The sequence below is a fragment of the Zophobas morio genome, unplaced genomic scaffold (genome assembly GCF_036711695.1).
Source record: "Zophobas morio isolate AGI-343-1 ecotype UQ-CSIRO unplaced genomic scaffold, CSIRO_AGI_Zmor_V1 ptg000002l, whole genome shotgun sequence".
NCBI classification, from domain to species: Eukaryota; Metazoa; Arthropoda; class Insecta; order Coleoptera; family Tenebrionidae; genus Zophobas; species Zophobas morio.
This window is the reverse complement of record NW_026972107.1, coordinates 13,927,490-13,939,550: the sequence shown is the minus strand read 5'-3', so window position 1 is coordinate 13,939,550 and position 12,061 is coordinate 13,927,490. Positions and strand designations below refer to the sequence as shown.

General features: G+C 33.8%; 1 protein-coding gene across 5 annotated transcripts; it reads right to left on the bottom strand.

Moving 5' to 3' along the window:
* Positions 1-410: 410 nt before the first annotated feature.
* On the bottom strand, positions 411-9,320 carry LOC135128109 (zinc finger FYVE domain-containing protein 1-like). 5 transcript variants are annotated; one of them, XM_064054996.1, is made up of 6 exons: positions 9,159-9,320; positions 7,579-8,516; positions 2,306-2,512; positions 2,039-2,254; positions 1,711-1,896; positions 411-1,653 (listed from the first exon to the last, which is right to left on the bottom strand). In XM_064054996.1, the coding sequence occupies exons 2-6, from the start codon at positions 8,476-8,478 to the stop codon at positions 1,159-1,161; spliced, it is 2,004 nt and encodes a 667-aa protein (XP_063911066.1). In that variant the 5' UTR covers positions 8,479-8,516; positions 9,159-9,320; the 3' UTR covers positions 411-1,158. The 5 variants fall into 5 exon arrangements, with proteins under 5 accessions (XP_063911066.1, XP_063911056.1, XP_063911031.1 ...); XM_064054986.1 differs by lacking the exon at positions 9,159-9,320 and adding an exon at positions 8,936-9,152; XM_064054961.1 differs by lacking the exon at positions 9,159-9,320 and adding an exon at positions 8,987-9,152.
* Positions 9,321-12,061: the final 2,741 nt, after the last annotated feature.

Sequence of the window (12,061 nt, the reverse complement as noted above, 5' to 3'; positions counted from 1 at the left end):
TCAAAGCCAGTTTTAACACGAACTGTTTTATATTCGCACTGGATTAAAATATTGGAATGTCTAGTGACTTTTGGGTTTGCAACTAAATCAACAAATTAAAGTTTTATTTTAATTTGAAGACAATTGCGTCTTTATAAATTATTGTATGATTTGTCGATGTATGTCGTCACTTTAGGTTTTTGTTTTTCAAAGAAAATGGTAGGACGTCCAAATATAACTACAATTTGACAGTACTATTGGCTACACTGCTATTTCCTATGAGCGGTAAATATAAATGTAGCGACAAATAAAACACCATTCTATTAGTTTCGCAAAAATATCACTTCGTCACTAGTTTTTATTCTTCATTTTGCCCGTTTAAAAATATGAATTTCGTAGGTATGAATAATAAAACAACAGATGCAATCATATTCAATAGTGAACAGTTTTATTATGTACATACAACCAAATCATATTTACATGTATCACAATTCAATCAAAACCAATATCACTGAAACGAAGATTTAGTCTTAACCAGATGTGGTTAAGCACCTACAAAGAAAAATACATAAAATTTATAAATGCACTAATACCAGAATTATTCGCCTTTGCCCAGTGCTTAATAAGAAAATTTGGAATGTACATTTTAAAAATACTAAGCTAACTCAAAAAAAACCAGTACTTAATAAAAAAGTATGATGTATGTACATTTCAGTGCAAGATTCAAGTCTGTACAATTGCTTGAGAACTTGCAAAACATACTATGCTATACACAGTTCAACAGAATTTTTTGTTAAAACGAAGCACACATTACTTGTTAATTATTCTATAGGATACAGTACTGAAATCGAAAAATTGAAACCAAGCCAGTGATAAATGAAGTAAACATGGTAATAAACGTCATTCACTTCAAAGTAAACTTTGTCTATTTCTTTCCGTCCATGTTCATTGCACAACGAAAATTTAAAAACAAAACTAAAAAACTAAAAAAACATGAAAGCATAATTCTAAGTATTTATATAATAATCTCCATAACCCTATAAAATAAAAAATACCACACGAGGACGTTCACACCGATGTTTATTAAAAGTACAAACCTATAACTGTAAATGCTTTATCGAAAGCTACTGAATGTGTGTCTCTGTCAGACTTGTAACAAATGTTTCTTGAGCAAGTCATTTAACTTGAACATTTATCACAAACTCTTACGGGTGTTTCCCACCCCCTAAGTGGCACAGGTTTTCGTGTAGTGGAACATTTATCACAAACCCCTTTACCACAATCTCGACAATGGTGTAGTCCTAAAAGTGCGCCAAATGGTTTATCACATCCTGTACAATTTTTGCATTCATTATCGGGCGTCCAATACGCAGGCCTTGCTGTTTCTTTAATAAGTTCTTTAGGTTTATCGAGAATTGATTTAACGACTGATATTGAATTAATTACGCTTTCGCCAATTCTTCTGCTTCTGAGTTCGGTGCCGTCAGCCACGTGGTTCATACTGGGAGGTTCTTCTCTGTAACAACCATCACACACTCTCACGTCTTCATACCACCCTCTCGCAGGCACTGCTTGTGTTTTTGATGAACAAGCTTCGCAAAATCCTTGTCCGCAAGCTCTACAATGATGTTTGGTAGCGTTGGATTCGAAACCGGTTTTACATTTAGCGCACACCTGTAATACAATATTGACAAGTTTTTTTTCAGTTTTAAAAACACTAAAAAATATTACTTGGATTTCGTTGTTTGGTATCCAATAGCTAGGCGCAATTTGATCTGTCACCCAATCGCTGATCATCTTTGTGGGTTGCGATCCAACACTGGCTACAACGTTACTAATGCTAGTGACACCATCAAGCACTTTTTGGGCCGAGTTTTGTGACCCTAGGAGCGACTTGTGCTGAAAATGGCGTTTATCCTTTCTCAAAGATGAGTCAATGTGCTTGATTCCCCCAACCACAACAAAGGCTCAAAAGAACATCTTAGCCTCAATTAGTACGTCCTCGGAAATGTTCACAGGCCAATGTTCTGTTAAGCCTTTGTTGTTGCATTTAACTTACCCCTGGCCACACGTGTACAATCTCAACCAAAACGGCTTCGTCTTTCGGGTCTTTATTTCCGTACCAATACTCCCGACTTTGGTAGATTTTTCCACATGTGGGACATTCTATAATGTAACCTGACCACACTGTCGAGATAATACTACTCCAAAATTGCTCATTTTTCGCCTGATAACTCGGTTCTACTATCTGCCTTGTCCCATTTTCACAACATTTCTACAATTTTACGGTTTAGAATAGTGACTAGAGCAAGCGTGGAGTGTCTACTTTGCAAACGTAAACGAAGTTTTGGTACTGATGTTGAAGTTTACATTTACTTGTACTGGAATGAGGCTCGTCATCGTCTTTGTGACCCATGGATAAATTACAACCTGCTCCACACGATAGGCATTTGTCTTGACACGTGAAGAAAGCAGAAAGGTACAACTGTGGATTGGCCTCGCTTATTTGACTTTGGAATTTTTCATTAATCTCCTGTTAGTAATAAATTAAACTCGAATTTAGTAACAACATGTACAAAAAACAATGGTTTCGATGTTAAATGAGAACTAACATTGTTAAAAATTCCAGGTGCATAGCACGTGTTTACAAGTCTAGATATGTCATTAGAACGGCATTTAACATTCAATGCAATCATAATTCCTATTTCGATAAGGCGGCAAAAGTCAGTGCTCACTTTAATGGCCGCCCTTTATAAACATTCTGTATAAAAATCCTTCTGAAAAAAGTGTTTTTTCATTTTCACGTTAAGACTGAATGCAAGAATTAAAACAACGATAAATCAAAAATTACTTTTTTTTCTTGAACTCAGTACCTATTTTCTTATTTTACTATTTAGGATAGTGTTACTTAAGGCGCTTGCACTATAGCTACAATCTAGAACTTTAAGTGGACTACTGCCTACTTACTGAAAATTTCCGCTAAACCGACTAGGGTTCCTATATATCATATGTAGTGCAATTTGTAGTGACCGTGGTTCACTAGGTTTGCTTAGTTGTTATTTTTTATTACACTATATAAGTACTCTAGTTTCTATCACGTCTCATGTTTTATTAAATAAAGTAACAAACTGTAAAAAATGATTGAACATCTTCATTTTCAAAAAATAACTACAAAATTATGTCTACTACACCAAATGTTTTTTTATTTGATACAACCTCTGTAACTTTTTTATTTTTAAAGATAAACATACCGGGTGTCTGGAAAATGGCGGATTAACTCTCCGCTACGCTCTTAACAATCAAATGGTGAATCTGGGAAAAATAGTAAAACAATTCTTTATTACATTTTGGTGGAGTTATAATGATTTTAAAATTGGTTCTTTTGCTACGTTTAACAACTAAATAACACATTCATTATCACAATAACTAGTAATCAGTGGTTGGAAGTAATTCAATTACAAGTAATTCAGTCACTTTTACAATTACTTCTGAATTACTTTTAACCCAAATATTCAAAAATATTGTTTTGTTTTTCTAACTAAGAATCGAATAAGAGAAGATTAAGCCAATAAGGAGTTAAAATCTAAACGAGCTTGGCACAGAATTTGTTAAGAAACCAAATAACCATAATATACATAAGCTCTTCATCATTTTAAGGGTGAGCTTCCAGCATAGGGCAATACATATAAACTTCTACCCAAGTTTTTGCCAAAAGTATACGTCCGATTGTAATAAACTTCACACCGTTGAAATGAGCGTAAAAATTCCTACCCAGACTGTTTTTCCGATTTCTAAATTTTGTTGTCAAAAAAAAAAACCTACAACGCGTTAAAATTATGATGACTATGAGATTATCTGGTTTTCTCTATTTATGGATCAATTTTAAATTTTCAAAAGGGCATATTAGTAGAAATTGTATTAAAAAATCAATTGCGCTTTACAGAAATAAAATATCTTAATAAATAATTGGGATAACAGGGGCAGAATATTTCAAATTTGTGGTCAAACAAACTTTAACCATTTTGCTGGTCCACTCAAATGTACAACAGGTAACCGATAGAGACCGTCCTTTTAAACCCTCAAAATCCAACAATAACATTTTATGAGAGTGTCCACCCTCTAAGGTTTCTTAAATTTAATCTGTAAGTCACAACGCCAAATAAGAGGCAATTAAAGACAGATTTTTAATTTTACATTATCTTGTAGCCCCCTTCTAAGTATTTAGGAACATCCTTTTTATTAAAGATTACAAAATTTGCGTCTGCACCTGCAGGTAATTATCGGTGGACTAATATTTACGATACATTTACACGCAGCCAACGCAAATTTTTGTTTAAAAGTTGTTGGAGTTGGCAACGAACTTTTAGTTGTAGCTAGAGTGAAATGAAAAGGCGCAAAAGAATCGGCATCAATTTTTGGTAAAATATGCAACATGTTGCCCTATACTAGTTGTCAAAAAACTGTTAGTTCGATGGTATATAAGACGCGACAAATAAATACTCCAGCTATTATGAAAGGTAAAGAGTAAAGATCACGAAACCGATGCCATTATAGCCTTAGAAGAACAATTAGGTGTAAAAATTAGTCGATGCGACTTATTTGTAGATTTAGAAAAAAATTTCAAATTTCCTTTAGATAATCAAACTCCCTCAGATAAAGATTTGATAAAACACATTTTGACAATTTTTTAAAAAATAAAAGAAGACAATAATTAGATCTACTGAATCTAAGTGTTCCATGTTTTGGAGACGTTTATAAAATATAACACAACAATTCCATCTAGCGCCGCAGTGGAAATGATGTTTAGTATTCGCGCGGATGTTTTTGAGACAAAACGTCATGCCTTAGCTGACGAAAATTTTGAATATCAGTTATTATTGAATTTAAATTATGAATACAATCTTCTTGCATGAAGTATATATTGATTTGTTTTATTTTATTTACTGATGTGAATATATAACAAATGCGTTATTAAAATAAATCACTCACTGTCTTTTTCATTCTAACACATTTTTTCTTGACCCTTTGTACCCATACAACAAATTAAACACTTTGCAAATATCTAAAATTGTGTCTTCATCAAATTTTTCAAAGTGCAAAAAGTAATTGTTGAAGTTAATTCAATTCGGGAGACTTTTGGGTGCCCATGATCTATTAATTTGAGAGCCCATGGAAATTTTTTTGTAAATTATTTAAAACAATTTTAGGTGACTTTGGTGTTCTATTTTTGGAAAATTCTGATCAACCTGTTCTTAAGTTAATTTTGGGACCGTTCTTTTTTTTGAAAAATTTAAAACAATCTTTGAAATTTGTGGAAGTGCTTTGGAGCTTCTAGTGTCTTTTCTTATATTGATTAAATTTCTTCGAGGATACGTCATTTGCCAAAATCGGTCTTATCTTAACAGGTACTAGCCCCACCCACCCTCCCTCTCTTTTCTTAGAGGGTATCTCATTTGCCAAAATCAGTTTTACCTCAGCAGGTATTAGCCCCGCCCACCCACCCTCTCTTTTCTTGGAAGGTACATATATCATTTGCCAAAATCGATCTTATTTAGCAGATACTAACCCCCCCCTCTATTTTCTTAGAGGAATCTCATTTGCCAAAATCACTCTTATCTTAGTAGGTAATAGCCCCGCCCACCCACCCTCTCTTTTCTTAGAAGGTATGTCATTTACCAAAATCAGTTTTATCTTAGCAAAAAAATGATTAAAATTTGGAAACATTACGAGCTTACCTATATGCACAAGGCAGGAATTTGGAACATGTTCTCTAGTGTTTAGTTGGTTATGCTTTAATGAATTTTTCTTTTGTTGGTTTTGTTTTTGTTTATAATTTATAAAAGAAAAATAACAGCTTGTTTGATTTATAATAATACACAACGATTAATGACTACTGGTTGTTACGGTTATTGTCCTAAAAGAAATTGGTCGAAAGTCATTTAGATAGAACTTCCCTCGCTCCAGAAGGGTAAATAACACCCCCTCAATTCCTGCGCCTTGAGGGTGCAAATTCCAAGGGGGCACGGTCTGAACAAGTGCGGACAAGATGAAATATATTTAAAGCAGATACTCAGTGGGAAACAATGTATTCTTAATTCATATTCCTTGTTTAACTTTAACTGTTGTGTTTATGTTTATGCTTAGAAAGAATTCGACCATATGTATTAAAAAAAACTGACAGTTGATTGATTTTGTCTCTTCAATACAGAAGAGAGGACCAATTAATTAAGTAAGCGTACTCGGTTTTTTGTCCAAAAATATACCTAGATAATAGCAAGATAGTACAAGTTAATTTTTTGAGTCACTCTGTAAAAGAAAATCTAAAAAATATGAATGCACTGATAAATTACAAGAATGGACTGATCGTATTTTGTACATTTAAGATAGGATTTATTCAACAAAATTTTGAGCTGACGTCATCAATTTTTTGGAGGGGATAAGCAAATATATTTTGAATAAACATTTATTATACTTATCGTAACTTTAAAATATTTGCAAGATATCAAAGCATTTGGTTATGCAAATTCGAAATTAAATTGTAAAATGTTGTTTTATAATTTTGATTATTTTTTTTAAAAATCTGGACGTTTCGGGTATAAACTCAACATGGAGTCATAAACTACATGTGTAGAACTATGTTATTTTATACAATTTCAAACCCATTTACTATGTACAATTTTGAAGTGACGACATCACATTATTGGTGGGGATGATTGGACAAATTTTAGTTAGTTAGTTTTAGCATCTACATGGTATTCCTAATATATTTAAATACAAAATTTTACAATCGGCCCAGTACTTTCGGAGATTATCTGTCTAATAAAAATCCGGGACGGCAGACAGACAGATAGACGGAAACGGGAGATATATTTCTTCGTATTGTAAGGGTCATGAAAAGTCGAGAAAATGTAAAAGTGGAGAGTCGGCCGACGGACTCGTTTACAATACTTCCTTAGCTTATGCTCGGGAAGTAAAAAGAAAAGGTGGATTTCGGTCACCACCGTTACTAAAAAATCAGAAAATAATCACGCATTAAGTGCGTGAAGTGTTGCCAATTTTACTTTAAAAAAAATACGTTTTTTTGGGACTCCCGAAACCCCCGTACATACGGTACTGAAGAGTTAATTCGCCATTTTTCGACATCCGGTACAGTTCTTTCAGCAAATTTGTATCATTTTAAACCATCACTTATGTGAATAAATGACTGAGTGTCAATTTTTCAAGCTACTAGATTGTCATCAATAAATATGGATTTTTCGTCCATTTTATTGAATAACTTTTTAAGCATTAATTTTAGAATATTGATTGCTTTTGATTTCTTAGAAAAAAACAACCTATCCGTTTATGAAAAAATATATCTAAAAAAAAAAAAAAAGTTGACATAATTTCCGGTTCTACCGGAAGCGATAATAAAAATGTGAGATCGCCATCACATAGACCTTTTAAAATGATACAAATTGCTCAAAGAACTACAGGTTTATCTTTAAGACTAAAAAAGTTACAGAGGTTGTACTAAATAAAAGAAACACCCTGTATGTCTAAATCGCTACATGCTAACTGCTCCACTCTTATTAATCCCATTTGTAATTTTTAACCTACCTTGAGTGTGTGGTACACATACTTTGGGCTTCTTGGTGATCTCACTTGGGTAGACTCCAACTCTTTTTCCACCGCAACACGCAACTGCGCAAACGATTCTTTACCGCCACCATTTGCCACTCCAATATACTTTAGAGAGCTGAATCCATCAAAACTCTCATCAAGTTTAGAAAAATTTTCTCTTAAAAGATCTTCTGGTGACGTTTTAACGTCAGCAATACTGTTCAGAGTACAAGTGTATCTAGTTTCGTGAAAAACGATAACGCTCGGCCCCCACGACAGAAAGTTCTTGTCGATTTCATATTTCTGTAAAAAATTCTGCAAAGCGGGGCTGAAATGCTCTTTGTACGATCTGGAAGCGCCCCCCAAAAATGTGTACATGTCACGTGGTAAACGCTCTGACCTTGTGCGATAAATGATGACATCAGAAATGGCAAGAATCTTTAATAAGAGCCGGGTTCGTTGATGCTCTTTTTTTGTTATACCTAAGAAGCCTTCAGTGTCTATACATATCGTCTTGAGAGTTGCGTCATACTTTGCCCACACTCCAATGGTACAGGAATATTGGTATTGTGACGTTTTAAATATTTCTTTTCCTTCGAAAAATGTGTGGTTCAAAGTGTGGGATTTACCTTCTCCTGTGTTTCCAAATATGGATACAACTTTAATTTTGTGACTAGGGTCTATTTTTAGAAGTTTTGTAAAGTCTTCTTCCGACTTGATTAAGAGTTGTTCTTGGTCGTCCAGCAGGCGGACGCTTTCAAGTTTTGGATCGTCGTTCGGTGAAATCGACAAACTCAAGGATACTAACTTATCCGGTACGTTAGACAGCGAGTGCAAAAAGGCGGAAGACATTTTACTTCTATTACCCTCTACTTGAGGTGGCAGGATTCTTTTCATTCGGTTATATCCAAGTAGTGTTGTATTTATTTGCGTCACTAAAACAATTAATTTGGGTTACATTTGATGACAGAAAAATTTGAGGTTACAATGGTTAAAAAAATGGAATTCGATAGTTGGAATGCAAAAATTGCTAACAAAATTAGTGCGTGCACGTTTTTGCAAACAACCTTCAACAAAGCATACACTCAAACTTAAATGTACACAACACGTGAAATTTACATACTTTCGAAACAAAGAGGAAAGAGTTTTCTCGGGTATGATATCCTCGTAAAATCTTTCTCGATCGTGTTTAACAAAAATAAACTCTGATTGTGTTTACATGCTACAAAAATATGTTGACGTGTTGATCTCCAAAATGAGTCGCATTTTATTATTCTTTCAAGTTTCAAAGATTAACGAACAGCATGATCAAAACAACCACAGATTTGCAAAAATAAGGACTAGCGAACCTTACCAGATTGGGGTTTTCCTAGACATGATACACATTTTTTGTTAAACTACTTACACATGACTTGACACTTGAAGTTTTTGACAGTTGATTAATTCAAGAGAAAGTGCACTAACCAATACCAACGCACGAATGTATTGTAGCACTGAACTCAAGGACACAAGTTCTTTTACAATGAATGTGAACTTTATTTTTGTACTCGCGAGGGAGAAATCATTCCAGAACTAACCGAATTCTATTTCTGAATGTCTGCTGTTGTCGTAGCGGTTTTTGACCGTATGGGTGGTTACCGCCTGCGTCACATTTTATTTGATTTGTTTTGTGGCTTTGTGAGAACGACTTCTTGGTTCTTCGGTAGGATTTTGACTACGTGAGCTGCTGCACCTACACTGAATATTCAGGAACGTGCACCAGAACAGACAATTATTGTTTGATGTAAATGCAGGGCCGGCTTCAACTATGCACTCAGAAAAAGAGGCGAACAGGGCCGTTCAGAGGATTTTATTTATCGCGGTGTGATTATCACCGTTTTTTTTTCTCTCCCTCTCCTAAGGGGAAAAAGAGAATTTAATATAACTATAACGATTTCATTTAAATGTTTTCATTTCAAATCGTCATCAGTCTTATTTTTGTTATTATACATATTTTACCTGCCACTAATTTAAGAAAATCGGAAAATCGTGAAAAGCGCATTCATCCTATAAAGATTTTCAACATTTTCTGGTTCGACTGTATTTCAGAGTGGCTACATGCCAAAATAAACACTCCCTATTTGTACATAGTGCTCCAACTAGAACAGATGTTTTACGACTTTGGCTCCTCCACCACCTTTGTCAACGAATAATGTACCGCTATTGGATGGAAATTTATGACATATTTAGCGTTGTTAGTTCAAGATGTTCTTTGTTTGATAACGAGGGGCTTGGAAAAGTCAAAATCATAAAAGTTTGTTTTTGTTGAGATACTATACCAATTATAATGGGATTTTGTAGTCGTTAAAAAGCCCGACCTTATTCATTATTTGTCAAGATAGTCCAAAATCTGTCTATTCATCACTTGAAAAAAATAGATGATGCCATCTGAAAACTTCGGTTCTTTGCTCGTGGTCTATCTATATTCCTATTTTTAACTGTAGGTGCAGGACTTGTTCTAAAAAAAGTTTGTGCAATCAAAGTTTATTTTTGAATTAGATATTCGAGAAAGTCCGCAACTATTTATTTTCAGAAATTTAAGAAAAAAATATTTAGTACGCGTTTGTGTATTATTTAAAACAAATTTTTAAAATGACATTTGAATGTGTATCTAATTTATTGTCATACTTCATTGCTAGTAGGTAAAATTCCCCTGGATACAATTTACATTTTTTTTTGTAATAAAAAAAGTTCTTAACTTGTTCAAAAATTGAGGAAAATATATTTTTCTTAATCTCTATCGTAATGAAAAAACTGTCTTATTATACTGTGTCTTTCGTTGAACAAATTGTAAACAATAAGGATGAATTGTTCATAAAGATGTTTTTAAGATTTTTGACATGATTGACTTTTTGGTGGAGAAGAATATATTGATTGTCGATATTTATGTAATATGTGATACCATATGTTCGAATAAAAGAATTGTCTATACAGCAACCTTCAAATTTGAAATTTAATACATATCAAAGTCCCTATATTACCAGTGATATTACTATATACTAATATAGGGACTTTGATACATATGTTAACAAAATTATGTTGGCAACAATAACTGCCAAACAGTGTTGCCAGACGTAGCGGAATTTTTCTGAGACTTGAAAATTAGAAAATTCGAGTGAATTTTTTGTGCACTTTGGCACATTATTGTGGTTATCAAAAATGTTATTTTAAATAACGGTGTGTAAACTTCGAAATCTTTAACCATCAACCCATCAACTGTTCCCTGATCAATCACACAAACACGATACTCAAAAACATGTTTTTTATTTCTTGTAGAGAAATACGAATTTTGCAGTTAAGCTCCGCCTCCTTGACTCACGACAAATAAAAAAATCATCACAATTAGGATAGGGCGGGTGGGCGGGGCTACATTTTGCCTTTTTTTCTTAATATGTGTAGTCATCTTTTCTCCACAAAAAACTTAAAACATGTTTAAAATGGTAAATTTGTATATGGAAATATCGATTTTGCAATTACACTCCGCCCGTCGGTCTGACAACGAATGAAAAATTCATCACATTTTCTTTTGGTTTTCTTTTTTAAGTAATACATTTAGTTTTCTTTGTATAACACGATTACTTAAGAACATATTTCACATGGTAATTTCTCGTAGAAAAATAAGGATTTTACAATTAACCTCCACCCCTCGGCTTACGACGAATAAAATAAATCATCAGAATTGAGATAGGGTGGGTGGGCGGGGTCCATATTTTGCCTTTTTTTCTTAATATCATAGCCATCTTTTTACAAGAAACTTAAAACATGATTAAAGTAGCACATTTTTGCAAGAAAATATGGATATTGCAATAATGAGGCGGAGCCTAATTTTAAACATGTTTTAAGTTTCATGTTGTGAAAAGAAGTGTACACATATTAAAACAAAAAAAACGCGCTATCTCAATTGTGATGATTTTTTATTCGCCGTGAACCAGGGGGCGGAGTTTAACTGCAAAATTCTATTTTTTTTATAAAAAATTAAAAACATGTATTTGAATATCGTGCTGTTCAAAGAATACTATGTGTAGTAAGAACAAAAGGCAAATATAAAAGCCCGCCCACCCACCCCATCTCATTCGTGATGATTTTTTTTTATTCGCCGTGAACCAAGGGGGAAAGCTTAACTGGAAAATTCTTATTTCTTTATAAGAAATTAAAAATATGTTTTTGAGTATTGTGTTCAAAGAATACTAGGGGGCCAATTCCAAGTTGGTGGCGCAAGTCACTGGTGCAGCGCAACTTTATAATGCTAATTTGGGTATCAAATGCTGGTTGCTAGGGGTGACGGAATAAACAAACGCAATTTTTCGAGATAAATTGCGCCAACTTGCACTGCCTACTAGAGGTGCCGCAACTCCATGGTGCAAATTTCAATGGAAAATTCGACACAACTGCATTTGTTGATTCCGTCACCCCTAGCAACCAGTATTTGATACCCAAATTA

Coding starts and splice junctions, on each gene's coding strand:
- LOC135128109 (XM_064054961.1), bottom strand. Junction 1,897..2,038: donor TTGTACACGTGTGGCCAGGG/GTAAGTTAAATG, acceptor TCTTTGAGAAAG/GATAAACGCCATTTTCAGCA. Junction 1,654..1,710: donor TACCAAACAACGAAATCCAA/GTAATATTTTTT, acceptor ATTGTATTACAG/GTGTGCGCTAAATGTAAAAC.